We start from the raw sequence: 24,240 nt of genomic DNA, 5'->3' as shown, positions 1-24,240 counted from the left end.
TACATATTTTAATTGATTAAGGGTTGTTCAATTATTCCATTAAAATATGTAAGGATTATTCAAAATGTGTAAATCATTAAACATAAAAAAGAAAGAATTGGTGTAAAAACAATAGTAGGCTACTGTAATATTGAAGTCCTTGATGTAATTTTCCATACAACCGATAATGAAGACATCAGATGGTTTTCAGTTACCCGGATGAGCTGATATACATCGATGGTCAATATTAGAAAATGGCAACTTATTTCAATGGTCCACTTTAGACATTTTACTAACTATATGTAACTTTGCACCTACATGTCAATTACCAGCCCTTACTGTATTAGTCTTATTAATATCTGCTAACAGACATTCTGGCTATAAGCAACTACATGACAACTTATTCCACTAACCCGAACACCTAACTCTAACCTAACAGTCTACTAATACTCCAATAAGAGTTAGCTGACATGCAGTTGCAAAGTTACTTATAATTAGTAGAATGTCTAAAATGGACCATCGGAATAAAGTGTACACTATGTGACCACCATAGGCGTTGTCTATAGGGGCATATCACAATAAACATCTGAATGAAGCTGTCTGTCTTCTTCAGGCTTGGTAGAGCATGAGGAAAAGAGCTAGAAGGGGACGAGTAGTGAGAGAAAGGGCAGGTGATTTGGTCAGGGGTGCCCAATAGCACCGCAGAGGGCAGGGCTGGTCAGAGGAAACACGAGGGCTTCCAGAGAATAAATAAAGGCCAGGCGGGCAGATTTGCCAGTGGGGCTGCTTTCAACTCTCACTTCACCTGTGTGCATTTCTGGCTGTTCACCGTCACCAAGTCTGTCTGTCTAACTGCCAACATGCTGGTCCGGGCACTCCTGCAGACCTCACTGGTCCTGTGGCTGGTACAGAACACCATACAAGGAGGTAAGTTAGATGTGTCTTGTTGAAGTGGCTCAAGGGTGGGTGGAAGAATAGACAAATGAGGAGAATTTGTGAATGCAGGAGTGGGAAGAAAGAAATGTAGTGGAATTTTAATGGAAGAGAATCGCTCTGGTATCACAGCGGTTCTACGGTTAATCCCATGGGCTGACTCATGTACTCAAGCCTTTCATTGTGGCTTCAAATGTGATTTGTGGTTTTGGTTTCTGAGAATTTTTTTTATTATTATTTCAACTGGCACTTTATTTTAGATCAATAAGTAGAATTAATATGTTTGTGTCATCAAGGGAAGAGACCTTCATTCAATGCTTTTGCTCTCTGAATATCACTTTGAATGTCTAACAGTCTGGACAAACTGACAGCAGTTTGGTAATTAAATGTAAATATGCATGAATCATATCAATAATATAATAAAAATAAGGAATGGCAACATTTCTATATACATATACTATTTAAGTCTTTTCAACTTAAATTACGTTAAACTGACTTAAAAAAATTTGTTGTATATCTTATCTTAACTTATTTTGATGAGTTAAAACAATATATGAGTAAAAACATATATTGTTATAACTTATTGATCACATATATGTATATACACTGCAGAATTGCATATAATTGATATATGAGAATTGCAATAGCATAGAAATTCACAAGAGGGGTTGGAGAAAATATATATCTAATTAGACTTTAACACCCATTTTTATACGTCTCACCCACCAATGTCAGGCTGTGTTGGTGCAATTCAGGGTAACTGAAATCAGTTTGCATACCATCTGAGACTAAATATTTTAACCAAAACAAAATAGTTGGATCGCTGAACAAAAGTGGCAATAGTACAACCTTTTTTAACCACATATACACTCTAAAAAATGGTGCTATTTGGCACTAAAAGTGGTTCTTGGTTCGTAATCATAGCTATATAGCACCATATCTTAACAGGTTCTGTATATGGTAGCGGTGCTATATAGCACCTCAGTCATCCCAAAGAACCACTTGAAGCACGATTTGGTGCTACACAGCACTTAAAGTGGTTCCCCTATGATTACGAGCCAAAGAACCACTTTTAGTGCTATATAGCACCTTTTTTTTTTTTTAGAGTGAAGCCCCTATATGGACTGGACTTTTTATTAAGATTTATTGTGTGCTAAAACATATTTGAAAATGTAATGCACAAAGTTATATTATAAAACTATTAAAAATGAGGGTTATTGAAACATTGACACGATTTAATTAAACATCATGTACATTTTTGCATATACTATAATGCTACAAATGCACAGGTTTAGAAAAGGTTATCTTTTTCCCCATATAATATTGCCAGTCCTTTGTTGACTATGACATGAAAACGCTTCATTGAGGTGTGAAGAGAGTCAGTATAGTGAATCAAGGCAAGTCTTTCTCTAGTTGATGCCAGGAAGGAAAGTCTGGGCCACTCCTAATAGGACACTAAACCGTTATCTCAGTCAGCATGACACTGGTTATATGATGGTATTATGTCATCGAATTTCCAGCCAACAGTCAAGGATGTTTATACGTCAGACTAAAAGGTGTCTAGAAAATGACGTAATAAAAAGCACACAACGACTATATGTTAAATGTCTGAAAGCTCCGATAAATAGAGAAAAAAACACCTCTGGAAGTGAGTCACAGCTTGGCGTATCTGAGTTTGCCAGGATCCGCTCCAGCCTCCATAGCCAGCTTGAACGCTCGTATTTCATGTCTGAAGATCAAAACCTTGGGCAGGACAGGTGACAGCGGTGGTCAAAATTTGTCGACCTCATGTCAGTGCTGACTTTATACGACCGATACACAGTCAGTCCATTTTGTCCTACATCAATGGAGTCCATAGCATCAATGGAGGCCTGTTCCAAAAATGTGGAGATGGCAGACATTCGCACTGCATCTTTTATTATGTCAGATGGCAACCATGGAAGTTTTATAGGTCGATTCTAAGAATTCAAACAGTCTCACAGAGAAGTCAAAAAGAATCAAGCTTTCTACACACATATTTGAGTTTGTGCATCAGGAAGTGCCAAAATCTATTTGACTACCCTTTTCTTTTAGACCTGCCACTGCTTTACGATGCCCCTGCCCTTAAAAAGCGTATTGTGATAGTACAATAATGTTAACAGATGTGCCGCAAATATGTATTTGCACAGTATACAAAGGTTTGTCAGAAAACATGGTACCATCATGGTAAATGTCCCAAAAAATATGGTATTCTATGGTTATTCTTTACTCTGAATGCATTTACACAGTATATATTCCCCTTGTTTTAAAGGAGTTAGGCCACAGAACGGAGCCCTGGGAAGATTGGCGAGTCGAGGTATATTGCAATCTTTCATTTCTGTATACATGTGGTGTATCTTTGAGATATTACAGAGGGTTAAAGGTCAGAATATTACATCAGATAATGAGTTTCATCACCAACCCTGACTTCTTTGTAGGTCCTGGTATCGGTGCAAAGACCGGAGGTGAGTCTGTCTGCCTGAATCGGATGGATGCTGTTTAATCCGATTAGCAATTTTCTTATGTCAGTACAACAGTTCTCTAATCTCAATTACTTTCATTTTCTGTACTGTCCTATGTCCAGTGGCTGGTATTCTCGGAGCCCGTGGCTATGGGGCAGGCAAGCAAGGAAAGACAGGTGGTAAGTCCATCAACCTCTGACCAAGCTGAGATGAACATAAGAACAATAATACATCAATAAAGACAAGCCAAAATACATAGAACTGACTTTGAAAATGTTTTAATATGCCATGATTGTTAATCTTTTGGATTCTTATACCGTTTTTTTCTTCTCCCAAACAGCTGGCCGTTATCTTGGAGGTGAATTTATCTATTCTTCTCTTTTATTTTGTGTACCCTACCATTCAAAAGTTTGCGGTTAGCATTTTGAAAGAAGCGTACTGCGTACTGACCTTAAACATTTGAACGGTATAGTGCATAATGCATGCAAGCATGTGTGTGTGCAGTAGCCTGTGTTATTATGTGCATATGTGCTCAATGTGTGTGTAGTATGTGTAATGACTATGGTATCTGTTAGGGGCAGCATACAGACCCACTGCGATCAGAGGAGGCCTGAATCAAGGATATGGAGCACTCGGTTATGGAGGAGGTAAAACAGTTGTTCCTAAATTACCATAATGGGCCGCTATCAATTTTTAACGTCTGATTTATTATTCTTGCATCTTGCATCACCATGGTCCGACTGTTTTTGTCTTAGCCGGAAACCTTGGAACCGGCCTTGGAACTGGACTTGGAACTGGACTTGGAACCGGCCTTGGAGCTGCCGGGCTGGGACTCGGAACAGGGTATGGCCTAGGCAACGGGCTTGGAGCAGCCTTTGGTTATCCAGCAGGGAAGTTCGGAGGAAGAGGTGAGAGCTACTCATATGCTTTGTATTCAGGATACATAACTACTCTTGCAGCAGACTAATTCACTGTTTGATTTGGATGTATTCTAGGTTATAACAATAATGGCTATGGAGCACAGCTTGGTGAGTGTGCGCACCATAACGTCCCAAAATCAATAAACGTTATATGACACATTACAGTTTAATGCCACAGTTGTCCGACCCAGAGGTTGTGTAGCAGATTGAATCTGATCTAACCAATCAATCACAATTTGACCTTGCACTGTGATTAAAATCTTTCACACGTGGTGATATATGCTGTCCATTTGCTGTGATTAGGTGTCATATTTTTGATGATTTAGATTGTGTGGGAGTGGGAGTTTTGGTTTCAGCTTCAACTAAACAGGCATTTATTTCTTATTTCTTTAACCTTGACATCTCTCTTGTCTTGTTGCCAGGTTACGGTGCAGGAGGATACCCCGGTGCTGGACGCGGTATGTAAACTCTCCCAGTTGAAAAATGTGTGTGTGTTTGAACTCAGGGGTCTGAACAATATTTCGTCATTTAGGCTGTTACAACCAACTTTATCCACTTTATTTCAGGAAGCGGTTGAATGTTTTTGTTCAAATAATATTTTCTTTATTTCAGATTTCTGCTGTTATGGGACTCTAGTGATAAAGTGAAAATTTGTGCAAAACTCACAATATAGCAGTATGTAGTAGTAATTTACGTGCACCAAATGTGTGTTTATTTAAACCCTTGTGGCATTTCATAACTAAGTATTTTTTTTTAGGATGACCTATGTTATTCTTTTGAAGGGGGGACCTTTAACCCCTCATTGTAGGGAAACCCAAATTATATCTTTGATTAATTCAACTGCTATAATTTTAATTAGCTACATTCAACAAAACTGAAAAAAGAAAAATAGGCCTATAAGTTCATAAATTTAAATAATCAGTAAGAATATTTCAAATGTCATCTTTTCACATTGCATGTTATGAACTCGTTAATCAAATAAATAGGTACTGAATGCAATAAATATTAGGCTACTTTTAGTGCTTTTTAATAAGCTACTGACCTTCATTTTTAAATGCTAAATTAAGTACTTAGTTTTTTTACACGGTTGATGCAGTACCTCTGTGTGCCACTGACAGGCGCTGCAACCCGGTAAAGTCTCAGATGTGCTTGCATCGCTTAATTGTTTTCAGAATCATTTATATACTTTTATCATCGTTTTACTATATGCTTGCATGCATACCCCAACCTCTCAAATACATTTCAGTGCTTTGGAAAAAGTGACGCTGGTCACATGATTAAATGTTGTGGATGTGCTAGTGAGAGAATATGCATAGGGCCTATGTGCTATCAGGTAGGCTATAGGTGGATGTGGTTGTTTCTTTATAATTGCTCATCGTATTTGTCATGGGTGGAGTCGGTTTGTGCATAGTCTAAATGATTGCCCTAAGCAAACATTGCTATGAGAATTTAAGTCACTTTCTTACCTTTGTTTGTTGTTTAATTGCAGTAATCGTATGTGTGCTTAGCATCAAATGAACATTCTGTGTTGAGTCAAAGCTTATTCAGATTTTTATGATATGGCACAGGAGGAGCAGGTGTTTCTGCTGGTCAAGATGTGCGAGCCAATGGTAAATTGTTCACTGTTTTTCTGTTCTTGCTGACTATTAATCAGTGTTGTAATGTATGATTTTACAGTAGCCTATATGTCAGAGAACAAAAAGGCTCATCCCCTTCCAGATTAAAGGGTTAGTTCACACAAAAATTAAAATTAGCCGATGATTTACTCACCCTCAAGCCATCCTAGGTGTATGACATTCTTCTTTCAGATGAATAAAATCGGAGTTGTATTAAAAATGTCCTGGCTCTTCCAAGCTTTATGATGGCAGTGAATTGTTGGGTCATTTTTAAAGTCCATAAAAGTGCATCTATCCATTATATAACTGCGCCACACGGTTAATAAAGGCCTAAGAAAGTCATATACACTTAGGATAGCTTGAGGGGTTAGTAAATCATGGTCTATTTTTTTGGGGGGGTGAACTAACCCTTTAAGTGTTTCAAAGCTGTGTAATTGACAGTAACAGAATGATTTTGTGATCTTCAGGATATGGTGTACAGGTTGGCACACCCATAGGGCAAGGCTCAAAACCAGCAAAACTGGGTAAACCCTCCAGAGTTCCTAACTCGTTCTTCTTGCATTTCTTTTAGGGATGATTGCTGTTCATAGAAAACTCACATTCATACATGCATACACAAAACTGATAATCTCATGAGAGTAATGATGAGAAATTATTTAGAACAGTTTTACCCAAAACAGTAGAGATAAAAAAGGAAGGCCTATACACGCTGCAAGAAATAATTTTCTTCCTTAGTATTTTTGTCTTGTTTTTCTGTTTTGTAATAGGGAGATTCGTCTTCAAGCATATTGTTTTATAGTCCCTGAATGCTCATGTAGGCATGCATGCTATCTTGGCTTGTTGCGTTGTTGACTGCGTCTGTTTGAGCCTGACTACACTGTCTCAGTGCTGCCATTTTTGAAGGTTTAGAAAGTGATAGAGCATAAAAAGGACTCAAACCAGTGGGTCTTCTAGATCCGAGGATTTTTCGACCCTGCTCCTGGAGACTCACTGTCCTGCAGAGTTTAGCTCCAAACAATCAAATACCAGCTAATCGAGGCCTTCAGGACCGCTTGAAAATTACAGGCAGGTGTGTAAGAACACCTGTAAGAGTTGTGTAAACTTGGCAGGAAAGTAGGTTTCCAGGAGCAGGGTAGAAGACCTCTAATCTAGATTCCAGCATGCAGAGGCCTATTATTTTGCCTATGCAAAAAACTATTGGAGGAAACATTAACAGAGATCTTTGAATCGGCTGGTATTGCAGGCATGACTCAAAAGCTTCCCATACAAAACACACACACACACACACACACACACACACACACACATATGTTCTCACTTGCTCATCATCAACAACAAAAAAGTGTAGGTCCTGTAAGCATAGGTTGTTCAACCCTATGGATAAAACTGTTTCAGATAGGACCAGACAAGTGCATAACAAACACTGTAAAAATGGATATGACCAAGAAGTCATGATAACAAAACTCATCACAATAATTTAAGCAATTTCAATTTGTATACGTTATACAAGATTCGACTAAATTTTTCATGTCAGTTTAATATAATTTATGTTGAAATGACTTATACATCCAATCCTTATACATCCTTATAAATAATTTGATTATACTTAAAAATTAAGGCTGCAACTGGGCTGGAAATTTTGTACAGTGTATTAGTGGTACAGACCGATTTGGATGTCAGAAACGTTGCTGTTCTTGTGAAAATCTTGATTTGAAAAGGCCTGCTTTGAGTGGCAGATTTATATGGGGTTATCCACAGCTAATGTCAAAATATCCACCTTATTTTTCAACGCATAAGTAAGCTATTTCCTGTGAATGTACAAGGCTTCCAATTCATTATGGCAAATAACTAGGAATAACAGCTATAATAAGAACAGCCCCAAGAAATAGATGAGGCATTAGGCTTGTGTTCAACAAACCAGTACATTAACTCTTTACAATTAAGTCTCGTTGAGTCTGCGTTTACTAACATAAACTAAAAATGAACAATAAATTGTTGTGTTAATGTTAGTTAATAATAACATTAAACATTAAATTCATTGTTAGTTCATGTTAACTAATGTAGTTAACTAATGTTAACAAAAGAAACAGCTAATATGACAAAAAATAAGGTTGACTAGACCTATAGAAAGCAGTTCCGTTCAGTGCCATTCTTGTGTCTATGTTGTTGTTGTGTTTCTGTTGTGTTATTCCATCATACCGTTCTGTCTCTTATCTCGCGGCCGTGAGTCGTGACACAATAGCGTTATCCTCTTGTACATTAGTGATCTTTGTCAAATCAAGAATCAATATCCTATGGAACTTTCTATAGGTGTTTGAAAAATCAGAAAGCATGCTGCTTCAATACTCAGTTGTGTATTGCAATTGCAATTGCTGCTTTTTATCTTTCTCACCCTTGAAATCATTGCTTCCCGCTGATATGTCTGTATTCACAGGTGTTGGGCCTACAGGTGGCCAGCTCGTGTCACAGGGAGAGAGGGCCAATGGTAAACCTCAGTACTTCCATGTGTGACTTTCATGCTTTTTAAAGCTTTTTAAATGTGCTGTTCTGAATTTTTGTTTACAGTATTTAAGCCATTTACACTGCATGATACCCGAATGTCACACAAAACCATGCAATCCCATGAAAATAAGCACAAATTACCTTTTGGTTGGTATATCGCTCTCTGTTACCTCACTATGCCTATTTTGAAATGTGAAAACAAATATTTGTTTCTTCGATTTCTCTCCTGCAGAGTTCCATTTCTTATGCTCTTGCATCATTGGCAGCTGCTATGTTTATAGTATCTTGTTATCGAACGTTAACTGGTGTTGTGATGTTTAGGTTATGGTCATGGAGGGGTCCCTAATGGTCAGGGTGCTATAACCAATGGTAAACCTCATCCCAGATGTATGTGTGACTTGGTTTTTGCATGATATTAATTATGGTAGCTTCTCTGTTTTAATATGACAGATGTAGTAAATGGTCAAATATGTACAGTATAGTTAGTATAACGTTCAAGCAAGGATACATTTTGAGTAATGTCTGTGGGACTGGTATAGTAACTGTAGCTGCGGTCCATAGGTTTCCCCTCAAGACCAGGAGTGACCAATGGAATGAGGGCTCAAATTATGGGTAAACTCACTCCATCAGCTTATAGCATTTACCTGAATTAATGCCAATCAGAACACATCAGATTTTAGAACATTTAAAATATTTAGTTTCAAATGCTTCTTTTTGTGCCCATGTACACTAACGTTCAAAGTTTTGGGGTTGGTAAGATTTTTTTAAAGTCTCTTAAAGTATCTATTTGATCAAAAATACAGTAAAAAATATTATTAGAATTTAAAATAACACTTTTCTATGCTAATATATTTTAAAACGTAATGTAATGGCAAAGCTGGATTTTCAGCATCATTGCTCCAGTCTTCAGTGTCACATGATCCTTCAGAAATTATTCTAATATGATGATTTGCTGCTCAAGAAACATTTTATTATTATTAGTTGAAAACAGTTTTGCTGCTTAATATTTTTGTTGAAACTGTGACATGTTTTTTTAATCAGAATTCTTTTACGAATAGAGAGTTCAAAAACAGCATTTAATTTTTTTAAAATATTTTGTAACATTATATATGTCTTTACTTTCACTTTAAGATCAATTTAATGTGTATTTACTACATTAAAAAAAAATGAAAACGTAAAACTTCTCTGACCCCAAACTTTTGAACGATAGTGTAGATTTCTATGGATCAAATGATCAAATACAAGATCCTGTACTTTATGTAGGTAACTACTGTTGTAATCTGTAGGCTATGGTCCAACTGCAGATATGACTAATGGACAAGGAGTTATAAACAATGGTAAAGCCTTCACTCTATTTGTCAATAAAGCAAGTTTTTATCTCCTTAGTATCGAAACTGTTTGGTGGCATACACACCACAACTAGAGTATGTGGTCTGGAATCGGTTACAAGTTTCTGTAAATAAACGTTTTACAATGTGCATTGGAAGTAAAGGGATGCATGAAAAAGAAATTGCACAGATAGATGATGGGAACTATGTTGGACTGTCAGTGTTGAGATAAACCACTGTTGTGATACAATACAGGAGCAGTTTTGCCCAGCAGACAGGGCACCAAACCATCAAATAAGGGTAAACGTCTTCCACATTAAAATGTCACCGATTTATGGCCGAATGCATGTCACGAGGTGGTGTTTTCCCCAGTCTAAAATCAATGCAGTACTCAAACCGCCATCAAATGAAATGAAAATATGACCTATGACACATGTGTTAGTGATAGTGGACTGGAAAATCCACCCCTCATCTAGACTCATTGCAGCTGCAGGTCTATGAATAAGTGCTTTTCTCTAGCACAGCTGTTCAGAAGGGTTTGTGTGTGTGTGCTGGACTAATGCCTCATCTATTTCTTGGGGCTGTTCTTTTTTTCTGTTCACTTTTCTTTTTATATGCTTCACCTGAGCCTTTATCTTTATATCTACCTCTGTGCTGATGTGTGTCCAATGCATGCTGCATTATCTTTTCTCCCACAGGCCACATGAATGGACTAGTCACACTGTGAAGTATCTTGCATGATTACTCTGACCCACAGGCCCCTGAATGATCACAGGATTCTGTGACGACCATGATTTTTATTCAAATTAAAATAAATAGTGGCCCAAATTTTACAGTTATCATGTTTTGTCCACAGGGTATGGCCTTGGTGCTGCTGGCTATCTTGGAGCTGGATTTTCTGACGGTTATGGAGCAGGTATGTAGCCAAATATTGTTTAGTTCCCAGAAGACACATTATCATAAATATATGCTATAGCATATTCATACTTTGGTAATAGCTAACTTATTTACTTTATTGCTGATGCAGGTCTTGGGGTAGGTGGATATCCACAGGGAGTTAGAGCGGGAAAGCAAATTGGTAAGTAATGTGTATTTCTTCATTATATAGAGGAGACCGGGCTAGTTGTCACATTGGGAACACAAGGGCTACTGATTATTTGCCACAAGGGCTAGCTACATTAAAATGATCAAAAGTGACAGTAAAGATGTGTAATGTTACCAAAGATATTTATTTCAAACCAGTGCTCTTATTTTGAACTTTTCATCAAAGAATGATGTGAAAAATCACGATTTCCACAAAAATATTAAGCAGCACAACTGTTTTCAACATTGATGATAAGAAATGAGCAGCAAATCATCATGTTAGAATGATTTTTGAAGGATCATGTGACACTGAAGACTGGAGTAATAATACTGAAAATTCAGCTTTGACCACAGGAATAAATTACTTATTTTAAAATATATTCAAATAAACAAAGTTGTTGTGAATGGTGATAATATTTTACAATATCACTGGAAAATGCAGCCTTGGTGAGCATAAGAGAATAGAAGAATTATGGTTTCTAACACCTAGTTCAAAAATTTCATTTTTGTGAATTCTGTCCACCACACAAAAATTCTAATATGTTATTTTTTCTATAGTGTTGAGTAAACAGATCATGTCACATTTGTATTGGGGCAAGTTGTCACGTTTGTGTCACCTTTACATTTTTACTATTTTATGAATGGTTTTACATTTCATTATTTCCCTGTTTAAAATTTACTTTATACAATGTAGGCTTCCATTTGTGACAACTCGTATGCAATCTATAATGCCCTAAAATATTTACTGTAGTAAAAAAATGTGACAACTACTCTAGGCCTGTCCCCCCTATATAGACAATTTAAATAATGTCCAAGTGTTTCTTCTGATAACTGTTTCTGTTAGTCTCTGTTGAAACTATTTGTAATATCATATATTGGTGCACTGATGCATTAAGCACAGAGTGTCGGATCAGCAGCCTGCTGGTTCAGCACAAAGCCAAGAGCCACTCTGGAGGGAAAGTGCTCCTCTAAGACCTCTGCGTTTGGGTGCTTGCAGAAACACGTGCATGCTTTGAGTAAGAACCACCCAAAATTTCACACTCTGGTGTACTCATTTGTTCCGAATCATCTTGGTAGCAAAGTGGTTTACCTTGACTGAGTAAACACAGAGGTGCTTCCTGTGTTACTTTAACACATCACCATTGTTTTCCAGCGCTGAGTGTTGACTTGAGTATTGTTTTCTCAGCAGGCTACAGCAATGGATATGGCAGTGATGTTTATGGCACAGCGGACGGTTACGGGGCAGGTGAGTCGCACTGGATTGTTACGATGGACCGTGTCCTAACATCACACTAACATATAGGCATAATTATAATTGAGTGACAATTATAATTATGTTACAGGACCTGCCTACCCATCAGTGTTAGCTGATAATGTTGGCCTGAACGGTGTAGCTGGTAAGGCTGAAGGTTGTTCGTGTAACCAACAACGTTGCATTCACACTGAAGAGAGATTCAAAACACCTGCAATGCAGCACGTCATCCAGTGTTTAATTCCCTCTGTCCTGTGAATCTTATTAAGTTTAATCTGGGTGACTGAAGTTATCTGAACTGCAGTAGCTTAACCACTAGAGAGAGCAGATGTTGCCTTTGCAAATGTTTGTTATACTAAATACTAAGGTGGTCTGACTAAGACTGTAATTGGCTATTAGAATACTGCTAGCAGGAATGGTAAACCAAGTGTCTTTGTCTACATGAACTAGAAGCAGCATAACTCACAGAGGTCAATGTCTCTTCCAGGTCTTGGAGCTGGAGGCCTTGGAGGTCCCGGGATGATAATGAACCCCGGCCTGGGTGCTGATGCCAAGTCTAGAAAGTACGGTAAGAAAAAGACAACTGAAGACTCAGGGTCCAAAATGAACCAAAATGTACAATGAGATTCATTTAAACGCACTACTATATACATATAGTTTCTGAATCTTTCCAGCTTATATGACCAGTGTTGAGTCATGCTGATGTACATTATGTCCTTCTTAGTGGTTGTGGTTGCTTGATGCTGTCATACCTCTGATTTGTCTAAAGGGGCTGGTGGAGTTCTTGGATCTGCCGGATCCTTGCCTTACGGAGGCCAGCCTGTGGTCTCAGCTGGACTTGGCCCTCAAGGCAAGACTGGTGGTTACGGTGGAACTACATACGGAGGAATTCCAACCCTCGGGCCAGACGCTGGTCTGGGTACGTGCATTGCACATGTTTGTTATTCAAATGCAACATGCAAATCCTGGCTTTCCTGATGCTTTGCCTGAGGATTTGACTTGCACATGAAAATCCCTTGGGAGAAAAAGAAAGAAGAAGATTTAAACAAGCAGATAAAATATATGAATAAACCAAATATGATCATTAAGATCAGATACCTATATATAAAAGAGAAAGTAAAGATGGTCTGTCTCTATTAGGTGGTACAGGTGGAGCAATGGAGCCTTTAGCAGGTAACATTGTGGAGTTTTAGCCAATGTATTTATAAAATTTCATACCAAAGTCACTCTTCCTTTATAACAAATTGCTACTGGCACAGGTGGAGCTGTAGGCCAGATTCCTTACAGCGCACCAGTCATTTCTGCTGGGATTGATGGTAAGTTGGTAAGAGAAAGAGAGAAAGAGAACTGGACTGTCTGATTGTGATACAGGTGTTAATGTGTTGCCTTTCAGGTGATGTTGGTTATCCTTTTGGTGCTGAGCAACTCAATCTGGGCGCTGATGTTACAAAGACAGCTGCCAAATATGGTGAGCATTTTTGTTAGTTAACTTGGAGAGTTGCAGTAACTCAAAATTGCTCTTTTTTTTTTTTACCTCTATGGGTCCATTATTATATGACCACTATGGATTCATCGATTTATTCTATTATGATCATTACTTTTATGTTAAGGCTGATAACTGATCAGTGGCTGATATTAAAACCAAAAACAAAAAGCTAAAATCCTATTTTAAATGTAAATTTAGGCATCTCAAAAAATAATGTACAGAATGAAAAATGGATATTAATTTTGAGATTTTCTAAATATTGGTTTTTAAGTGAGTGTTAGATGACAGGAAAGGTCATTTAACTGTACAAATAAAGAAAATTAGCATGCACTTAAAGGGTTAGTTTACCCGAAAATGAAAATAATGTAATTTATTACTCACCCTCATGCCGTTCCACACCCGTAAGACCTCCGTTCATCTTCGGAACGCAAATGAAGATAGCCTACTTGTGTTGAAATCCAATGGCTCAGTGAGGCCTCCATAGGGGGCAAAGCAATTTACACTCTCAAGATCCATGAATGTACTAAAAACATATTTAAATCAGTCCATGTGAGTACAGTGGTTCAATATTTATATTATAAAGCGACGAAAATATTTTTGGTGCGCCCATAAAACGAAATAACGACTTATATAGTGATAACCGATTTCAAAACACTGCTGCATGAAGCTTCGGAGCGCATCAAATCAGCGAGTTGATTCAGTGGATCGGAGCGCCAAAGTCACGTGATTTCAGCAGTTTGGCGGTTTGACACGCGATCCGAATCATGATTCGACTCGCTGATTTGATACACTCCGAAGCTTCATGCAGCAGTGTTTTGAAATCGGTTACCAAAAATATTATCGTCGCTTTATAATATTAATATTGAACCACTGTACTCACATGGACTGATTTAAATATGTTTTTTAGTACATTAATGGATCTTGAGAGAGGAAATTGCTTTTCCCCCTATGGAGGCTTCACTGAGTCATCAGATTTAAAAAAAAAAAAATTCTTAATTTGTGTTCCGAAGATGAACGGAGGTCTTACGGGTGTGGAACAGCATGAGGGTGAGTAATAAATGACATTATTTTCATTTTTGGGTGAACTAACCCTTTAATATCCATTTAATACACTACTGTTCAAAAGTTTAGGGCCAATACGATTTTTTGTTGTTGTAAGAAATGAATACTTATATTCAGCAAGGATGCATTTAATTGCTCAAAAGTGATAGTAAATACATAATAATGTCAATTATTATTACTAAAGCACCAAAGCATTATATTATAATGAATTATGAATGATCATGTGACACTGAAGACTGGAGTAAAGATGCTGAAAATGCTTTTCCATCACAGAAATAAATTACACTTCCCAATACATTTAAATAGAAAACTGTTCTTTTTTTAATTACAATAATATTCCACAATTTTACTGATTTTACTGTATTTTTATCAAACAAGTTGAGCTTTGGTAAGCATAAGATTAAAACTGAAAAAGCCCTAAGATTTAAGTTGTAGTATATGCATTAAATATCAAATATAGACTGATTAAATAGTTAAATAATGTATAATATGGACCATAACTGACCATCTGTCTGCGTTCTTGTCTTGATCATTTCTCCACAAACATGTTAATAGCTAGCAGACATCATTGACTAAATACATAAAAGCCTTTGACTAATAGCGAGTGTGATGACTAATCATTTCTAGGCACAGGCTATGCAGCAGCGCTAAGTACTGGTGGTCAAGGTTCCTATGGTGGTGAGTAATAAAGCGATTTCAAGTTTAGTTTAGAGATCTAACCTTATTCAATCTAAAATCTGTTCAATCTTTCTTCTACAGGACAGAAGGATGGAAGCAAGCTTAGTGGCATTTATGGGAATGGGTACAAAGGTAGATGATGTATTAGATAATCAGTATTCTGGACTCAGTATATTGTTTCTTCTATCCTTTCTCATTTATCACTTCTCATCTTCTCTGTCTTTTTAGGTTGATTTCCAGGGCCATGCCGTTAACCTCATCAGTGTTTTTTTTGGCCCCTTTTCACCTAGTGTTCCTCACCGTTGTGCAGTTTTGTGACATGTTTTTGTCTGGCATATTGTTTTAGCTCTACTTTTGTGCCCATTTGTGTGGGCATGTGTGTTTTGTGTGAATGTGTGGTTTTGATGTTTATTGTTATGTCCCTTGATGTTTGTGGATGTTCCCCCAGTCTGTTTATTTGTCTCGTCCAGTGGCGTGTTTCATGACCTTGTGTGTCTCTGTATCTAACTAAAACATGCAAAGCATTTCATTGGCTGTTATTTTAATTCTTATGAAACACTAAATATTCCACCTTCTAATCTGACTCCCTAGTGTGTGTTTTTTTTTTGTTGACAACTATGCGATCATTGAGGATGTCATAAAAATGATGGGTGATGATAGGGGTTGAATCTGCGCTATTAGCATCAGAACAACCCAAGAGATGGTTTTAAATTCTATTGTGAGGACATTTCTTTTTGTCTTATCAAATTAAACATTATGTAATGGCTCAAAGCGACAGAGTATAACATAATGATAATCTTGTGAGCTCTCATATGGGTGTACATACTGCTCTCAATTCTCATCCGTCTACAGGAAAACCACACAACAAGCATCCTGTGACACACTGGTGAGACACCACGTAAGAAAAAAGACGAATCAGAGCCGTTGTTTAAGCGAGAAAAATAACGATTCTGTCATCATTTACTCGCACTCATGTCACTCATTCCAAACCCGTTTCACTTTTTCCCCCAAATCTCTCGGTGCTTTTTTGGCCTGTATAATAAACGTCAGTGGGGTCCTGTATTGTTTTGGACCCCATTTATTTTCATTGTATGGACAAAAACAGTTCAAAACCTTCTTCAAATGATCTTTGTGCGCCTTGCAGAAGAAAGAAAGTCAAGGTGTGTATATGGTGACACACTTTTTGTTTCTGGGTGAACTATCCCTTTAAACAAAGCAGATGGTCAGAAAAAGCTAAACAAATACAACTCAAAGCAGATGATGCGTAGCCTTTTGAGCTTTTAATGACACAGAGCATTACGAATATTTGCATACACAATAAAATGAATAATTGTCATAGTGTAGGTTATGAAATCATGCTACTTTCGATAAACATAAAAAATGATGATAAATAATACAGTGTGCAGACTGAAAGAGCATAATAACACAGTACAGTTACAATGTATATGATGTGTTTTTGAAAAGTGCAAGCATGGAAATACTGCAATAAAGCAAGCAGATAATAAATATGTATTGCGCATGGTCTCTAAAATGGAGAAATATTAAATTATATTACGTATGTCTCTCTAATAGTGATATATACAAGAACAAATCAGGTTGTATTTCGAATAGTCGCATAATCAGATCCAAAGCCAAAACTTGCTACAAAATAGTTTTAGCACTGTAATTTGCCTTTTGATAAACGTAAAGTCTGTCCAGAAGCACTCCCTTGCTCATTAGCATTTCTGCTGGCACAGGTCGTGCATTTCGAGACACATATACCTTCTCCAGTTGAAAGTTCATGGGAGAACCCACATACTTTGCGCAATCGGGGCCAGACAAACTTGGGGCGCATGTCACTTCTGTTTTGTAGAACAGCACACCGTGATTTAAATTGCAGAAATTGTCATTCTGACCTGCTTTTATGGGTACTTCACAGGTTCCCAGCAAATCATCATCCCATTTACTATCTTCATCCCACACCTCCAGTCTCACCTTGTCATTCCCTGCCAGGACAACATCACCCAGGTCAAAGGTCCTCCCCCAGTAGGGTGAGTTGTTATTCGTGATCATATCGGTGCGCCCGACCTGCAGGTTATGTTTGTCGAACACTTTAACGTATCCATCTGTCGCTGTGGTTTGGTCACCCCACAGACCTTCAGCCTTCACGATTGTGACCTTTACCCGAGAAAGTCCACGCTTGGATGGGCAGCAATCTGGAGTGACCCCCGGATTGTTGCGACAAGTGCAGGCACATGGATTGTTTGGGTTGGTTTTGACGCCATCCTTGCAAGCATCTGTGCAGTTCCTCCAGAGGGACTTTTCCAAAATGTAGTCATGGATGGCTTGGCGCAAATGCTTGCGCACTGGATCTTTGGTGGGGATCAGCTCGTGTAGCGACTCCAGAGAGTAAGAAATCACATCTGGGTTTTGCGGAAGGGATGCAAGCCATTCTTTGTAAGCTGCCGGGTCTTTTCCTCCAGAGAAAAGGAGCTCGGGCTCTGTGGTGTGACCTCCAGTGACATCTGTCAGCCTTTGAATGGAAAAACAATGATAATTTGGGATCTGCTAATTAGGGATGCACCAATAGGCCTATTCAAATTCTGTCTAGTAATTATTTTTGATGTTCACTGCAAAAAGGGAATTTCTTACTCTGTATTTTTGTCTTGTTTTTCACTACAAATATCTAAACATTATAAAAATCAAGATATATTGAGAAGCAAAATTACATAGTAAGTCTGGTTTTCTGATAAATGTATCAAAATTAAGTGAGTATATGCTTAAACTTTTTTACTTCTTTTTGAAGTTTTCTTCTTTTATTTGTAATTTTGCAGATCTGATAATTACATAACGGTGTTGTTAAATTAGTGTTTTTTAAGGTTAACTAAGTGAGTGTTAGATAACAGCTAATCTAAATATAAGATGCGATATGGTACCAATACATTGTGCATCACTACTGTTGGTTTGAACGAGCAAGGACAATATATGCATTATAAGCTACTAACTACAAAACATAGTGCGGCCTCATTTTAACCCACCTGTCATTAAAGCGGCTGGAGAAGCTGCTTTTGTGCTCTGTTTTGTCCTTGTCTTCACTGCAGTGCTTAGATTCTGCTTTCATATCTACTTTGCCACGAACGTTGGCATTTGCCTCCACGTCCAAGCATATCTTCACTTCATCCGCACTTAGGCCCTGTAGAGCCGCCTCACACTGTCTGATACTGGTCACAGACTGGACGCTTCCACCAAGAGTTACCTGGGAAAATCAAAACATTTAATCTATGCACTTCTAATAAAGGATTTGACTTGAATTATGTTTTACTGTTGAAGCATTTTGAAGCAACACAAGTTGGGTGAAACCAAAATTACCTTAGTGATGTAATGGGTTCCATAGATGTTAATAAACTTGTAGAAACGCGGTTTGAAATCAAGATTGTATGTCTTGGGAAGCTCCTTCACAGAGCGCTTGAACTCGGGATGGAGAACAGGCTTGTTGGAGACCCGGTAGCTGTAGGTAGACATTGAAACCTCACATTACAGGCGATAGAAGAATAATCTATAAAGTATTCAATAGTCAAGGAAGGCATGAATCAGTGAAACCCAATATATCACACCTGTAAAAGGCACAAGAAATAGTTTGACTGGCGAAATTGAACTTGTCCTTTTTGGTCTTCTCCATCGAGTACTCTGCAAGCTTTGATTTAGTTCCAGCCACAATGAGTGAGGCTGTATTTTGGCCAATATCTATCCCCAAAGTTGCACCCCAGTTATTCTCTATAGAGGAGGCGCTGGCGCTGACCAGTTCCTCACTGGACTGGTACAGGGAACTTGATATTTTTATGCTGCACTTTTGGCTGGGTCTCCAGTCCACCACAGATATAGGAAGCTTTTGCTTTGCCCCGTCCATGTAGGGGTTCTTGCAAAGAGTGCATGATTTATCCTTCCGCCTCCAGACATCCGTGTTAATGACAAAGGCTCCCTTGCGCTGCATCTTGGTTACATCGTATCCTTCTCCGGCAAGGTTGGACCCAGGGGCGAAGTTTGCTTCTGCGCATTCATTCGGCTTACCTTTAGTGCATGACTGCACGATGGGCAGAAAGAGGTAAATAACAAGCCCAGCCCACATCTCTGTAAAATGGGTTGAGATAAAGGTGTATGGATAGTCTTCTTTCCTATGAAAAAAATGAAAGTTATCCCTTTTTATTGGAACTTCACAAGGCAATATAAAATTATACATTCAGTGTTGAGTAAAATGACAGATTTAAACCCACCCACTCAAAATTCACAATTATTATAAAGACAATTACTTTTTACATTAATAAAATATAAAGTAAAAAAAAAACCTCCTCTCTTCAAAATGTATCTTATCTCTTCCTATTATGTGTCATTAGAAATCAATTGTGAATCACCACTAGCATCAGGAGAGCAGGGTAATACTTTGATATAGTCTAAAAACATAAGACTATATCAAATAGACTATATATTTTTTTTTAAATGAATATAGTTTATATATATATATATATTCATGTAATGTAATAAAATTAATATTGAGATTAAACTTAATTATCACCACCAAATGGAATTGTAGAGTTTAACTAACACTTCTGAAGTAAATAAAACATGAATTATAAACTGTACTCTCTAAAACATAACTAATGTTGTAATATTAACAGGACTGTCAGGATGGATGCCTTATGCTTCAGGTTTTTTAATAACAGCGGGTTGTGGATGAAAAAGGGTAATCATATTGTGTAGTAGTTAAGATTATGAAATTTTTGAGACAATTTAGTGGATCTTGCCTACAGGGATCAGAAGGAATAATATAAAAAAAAAGAACACATTATAGTTGCTTATTTCTTTTGCATTACATCATAGGCATAACAAGCTTAACCAGCAAGAAAAAGCACTATGTTCTTTTAAAGGTGATGTAAAAGTCTCTTCTTACCTTCAGCTACTCTGTTTTGTCTGACGGGCGTTTGTGTGTAATGTGTGAGAGGGGTTGTGCGACATATAAACCTATGCTTGTGGGTGGGCTTTACCGTTATGTGCAACCAATTAAAAAAAAAGACACACTCATCTGTCGTGGGTAAGTGAGGATATGCTTTTTTAGTTCAGAGGAATTATGCGGTCTCAAATAGCCACTGTAGAGCTGAATGCGTTCTGTGGTGAAATGGGGGCCTAGACAACATGTCATTGGAACATGTGAGCATTCATTCACACAATGACCTGTGCATTGTTAAAACATGGAGCATGTAGACACTGACCGTAACACAAAATTAGTCAGATCAAAACTTTACTAAATGTTAAATGTGCTTTAGTGCTAATGTTAGTCACGTAGTTCCTCTTGTGGTATTAAACCTACCTTCCTACACGCTTTTCACAGTTCAGCAACCAAAAAACCATGCAAGACATGAATCACTTCAGAAGAATCACTTTTTAAGTTTTCATTATTGCTTTATTAGACACACAAATTAGCATGCAAGTAAAAAATCTGAAAATATAGAGTGAAGAAGGTTGCACTTTATTTTAATAGTCTACTTTCGACATTCTACTAACTAGAAGTAACTTTTCAATTACATGTCAACTAATGAACTCAGAGTATTAGTTGACTGTTAGGTTAAGGTTACAGTTAGGATAAGCAGAATAAGTAGACTTTTACTTGCGAAGTTACTTCTTGTCAATAGAATATCTGTTGGGAGACCATCACATTTTAAACAGACATATCAATCAGTATCAAAGATCTGAATAACATAAAGAAAACAAAGAAAATGTCAATTAATGCCAATTATAAAATGCAAATGCTGAGAAGCAAAACACAAATTTGTATACTCTAAAAAATGCTGGGTTAAAAACAACCCAAGTTGGGTTGAAAATGGACAAACCCGGCAATTGGGTTGTTTTAACCCAGCAATTGGGTTGTTTTAACCCAGTGAATGGGTCGTTTTAACCCAGCGGTTGGATTAAATGTTTGCTTAAAACAACCCAATCGCTGGGTTTTTCAACCCAACTTGGGTTGTTTTTAACCCAGCATTTTTTAGAGTGTATTTTTTAAAATCTAATGATTAAAATTATATTTAAAATGTTATTATTTATTAAGCATTATTATATATTAAGCATTATTTTAAGCTTTCACAGAGTCTGAGTTTTTCTTTTAGGATCACTCTGACTGAATTGAAAGCGGCGCTCATCCAAAAGCACCCCCATTTTCATCAGCGCGTCTTTCGGGATGGGCCGGGCATGTCGTGACACGTACATCTTCTCCAGATGGGAAGACATTGGAGAGCCAACGTAATCTGTGCATAAGGGGCCAGCTAAACTAGGAGCACAAGTTACAGCCGTGTTGTAGTACAGCAAACCATGGTTGAGTGAACAGAAGTTGCTTTTTACGCCAGCTGCCAGTTGTATGTTGCACGCCCCCAGGAGGTCATCGTCCCACTTGTTGTCTCTATCCCACACCTCGAGTCTCAGGCCCCCGAACTGAGAGAGAACGAAGCTGCCGAGATCAAACTTCCAGTTCCAGGTTGGTGAGTTTTGTTTCCAAATCACCGGCGTCTCCCCTAGAAAGACCTTTTGATTTCTCAGGACCTTGACATACCCATCAGTCTGCGAGAAGTAATCTCCCCATAGACCTGTCGCCTTTGTCACAGTTACAGTAATTTGAGCAAGTCCGCGCTGTGCGGGGCAGCAGTTTGCTTTTACAGCAGGGTTGTTATGACAGCTGCACACACAAGGTTCCTTGGGGTTAGTTACAATACCAGCCTTGCAAGGTGAGGAGCATTTCCTCCAAAGGGCCCTCTGCAGTATGTAGTCACGAATGGCTCTGCGCAATTGCTCATATTTGGGGTCCTTGACTGGCAGCAACATATGGAGGGGCTTCAGTGAAAAGGAAATCACATCTGGTTTTTCTGGCACTGAGGAGAGCCACTGATTGTAAGCACCAGGGTCATTGCTGGCTGAGAAGAGAAGCGCAGTGTCTTGAGTGTGGCCACCAGTGATTTCAGTCAACCTTGTAAAAAAAGGGGAAAAAATTAAATGTGAACCCCCTCCCCTATTATATTGTATTATAATTATATATTATATTGTATTAATTATATTACATTATAATACAAACCTGTCACTAAAACTGTTAACAAAACTGTGCGTGCTCAATTTTTTGTCTTGGGTCTGTTTACAGTGATTGTATGCTGTGTCTACACTGATCCTCCCCTTTACACTTGCAGATGCCTCGACGTCCAGACATGTTTTGACCTCATCCATACTGACGTCCTGTAGAGTAGCCATGCATTGTTTGACACTGGTCACAGATTGCACAGTTCCACCCAGTTTCACCTTTACAAACACAAAACAGTAACGGATGTGTGATAGATGGAGAGCAATAGTGCGCAAGTGTAAAAATAAAAACATACCATGCAGTATGTATAAGCATTGATATTTCTTTGGATGTACCTGGACAATGTAATGCGTGCCAAACTTTTCAACAAGTGACAAGTAGCTTTCTTTTGTTTGGTTGTCATATGTCTCTGGAAGGTTTGTGAATTCGTGGTTTAGTTCCCGATGTAAAGGAGATCGGCTGGCAATCCTGTAGCTGAAGACAATAGTTTATATTTGCTGCGCATTAAAATCTACATACAGCCAACAATAAACCATGATGCTCGTCACAACAACTGACCTATATATAAGTGGTCCCAATTTATATTACGTGTTTGTAACTACTATGTATTAAGATTTAAATTAATAATTTGATACAAATCACTTATTGTGTAACTTGCTGGTTTATTTTATTTATATTTTTTCACATCGTTTTTGAAGTACATAGTAGCTGTAGTAGTTAAAGACACCTAATATAAAGTGTGACCTATTAAGTCTTACCTGTAGTATCCACAGGACGCAGACTGCTTGATGAAGCTGAACTTGTCCTTTTTGGTCTTCGTCATTGAATACTCGGCAAGTCTGGAGTTAGTTCCAGCCAACATCAGTGACATCTTATTCAACACGTTGCCTATTTCCAGGCCGACTTTCCAGTTGTTCTCTATGGAGGAAGTGCTGGAACTGATCAGGGACTCGCTGGACTCATAAACCGAGCTGGATAATGACCTGCTGCACTTTTGGGTGGCCGTCCAGAAAACCACAGACACCGGGAGCTTCTGCTTCTTGTCCTGCATGAATGGGTTTTTGCACAGATTACACGTGTTGTTCTTGAGCTCCCACTTACTCATGTCGATGACAAAAGTCCCCAGGCGTTGCATCTTAGTTATGTCGAAACCCTCCCCAGCCAAGTCAGATCCTGGTGCAAAATCCGCACTCTGACACTCTGCTGCTTTACCCAGAAAGCAAGCTGGGCTGGTTGGAGGAGGAAGGTGCAGAAAAAGCCCAGACCACAGGATAGCTAGAGGAATCATTGCAAATTTGGGTGTGTGATATTATCCTGCTGTGATGTAGATAAATAAAAGGATGAAGAAATTCACAGATTATTAGAGCATATTAATATTGTTAACCTCATTGTTGCTATTTGCTTACAATACATTCATATAAAATCAGGGTATCTGTTATATACAGTGGCATGAAAAAGTATACCGCTTGCAGAATCTATGAAAATGGGAATAATTTTAACTAAATAAAAGGGATCATATAAAATGCATGTTATTTTTTATTTAGTACTGTCCTGAATAAGATATTTTACATAAAAAATGTTTACATATAGTCCACAAGACAAAAAAATTGCTGAATTTATTCAAATAACCCTGATAAAAAGTTTCTGAACCATTGATTCTCAGTGCTGTGTGTCGTTCCCTGGATGATCCACGGCTGTTTTTTTTGTTTTGTGATGGTTCTTCACGAGTCCCTTGTTTGTCCTGAGCAGTTAAACTGCCCAATGTTCTTCAGAAAAATCCTCCAGGTCCTGCACATTCTTCAGTTTTCCAGCCTCTTTTTCATATTTGAAC

The 24,240-nt window shown here is 38.0% G+C and overlaps 2 protein-coding genes across 5 annotated transcripts; one reads left to right on the top strand and one right to left on the bottom strand.

Moving 5' to 3' along the window:
• The first annotated feature begins 691 nt into the window (after positions 1-691).
• LOC307131698 (uncharacterized protein) lies at positions 692-15,901 on the top strand. Of its 4 annotated transcripts, XM_079825496.1 has the most exons (26): positions 692-906; positions 3,203-3,247; positions 3,369-3,395; positions 3,515-3,571; positions 3,733-3,750; positions 3,968-4,039; positions 4,148-4,300; positions 4,388-4,420; positions 4,735-4,770; positions 8,363-8,413; positions 8,752-8,799; positions 8,992-9,042; positions 9,717-9,767; positions 10,014-10,058; positions 10,615-10,674; positions 10,786-10,836; positions 12,028-12,087; positions 12,185-12,238; positions 12,581-12,661; positions 12,863-13,012; positions 13,234-13,266; positions 13,353-13,409; positions 13,487-13,561; positions 15,269-15,319; positions 15,401-15,451; positions 15,548-15,901. In XM_079825496.1, exons 1-26 carry the CDS (start codon positions 840-842, stop codon positions 15,550-15,552), a joined length of 1,482 nt encoding a protein of 493 aa, XP_079681622.1. In that variant the 5' UTR covers positions 692-839; the 3' UTR covers positions 15,553-15,901. The 4 variants fall into 4 exon arrangements, with proteins under 4 accessions (XP_079681622.1, XP_079681624.1, XP_079681625.1 ...); XM_079825498.1 differs by lacking the exons at positions 13,234-13,266; positions 13,353-13,409 and adding an exon at positions 6,396-6,452; XM_079825497.1 differs by lacking the exon at positions 4,388-4,420 and having other exon boundaries at positions 762-906.
• Positions 15,902-16,819: 918 nt separating this feature from the next.
• On the bottom strand, positions 16,820-23,697 carry prf1.9 (perforin 1.9; the record flags this gene model as incomplete). The annotated part of the gene is made up of 8 exons (XM_079810674.1): positions 16,820-17,831; positions 18,337-18,554; positions 18,668-18,806; positions 18,913-19,470; positions 21,432-22,304; positions 22,410-22,627; positions 22,745-22,883; positions 23,168-23,697. The coding sequence occupies 8 exons, from the start codon at positions 23,695-23,697 to the stop codon at positions 16,961-16,963; spliced, it is 3,546 nt and encodes a 1,181-aa protein (XP_079666800.1). The 3' UTR covers positions 16,820-16,960.
• Positions 23,698-24,240: the final 543 nt, after the last annotated feature.

The sequence above is a fragment of the Gobio gobio genome, assembly GCF_949357685.1.
Source record: "Gobio gobio genome assembly, chromosome: 1".
NCBI classification, from domain to species: domain Eukaryota; kingdom Metazoa; phylum Chordata; class Actinopteri; order Cypriniformes; family Gobionidae; genus Gobio; species Gobio gobio.
This window is presented reverse-complemented; position numbering and strand designations above follow the sequence as displayed.

Bases quoted from the DNA above. Each gene is read 5' to 3' on its own strand.
- LOC307131698 (XM_079825496.1), top strand. From the start codon at position 840: ATGCTGGTCCGGGCACTCCTGCAGACCTCACTGGTCCTGTGGCTGGTA. The intron at 10,059-10,614 runs GTAAACGTCTTC...TTTTGTCCACAG, and splicing joins CACCAAACCATCAAATAAGG to GGTATGGCCTTGGTGCTGCT. The intron at 13,562-15,268 runs GTGAGCATTTTT...AATCATTTCTAG, and splicing joins AAAGACAGCTGCCAAATATG to GCACAGGCTATGCAGCAGCG.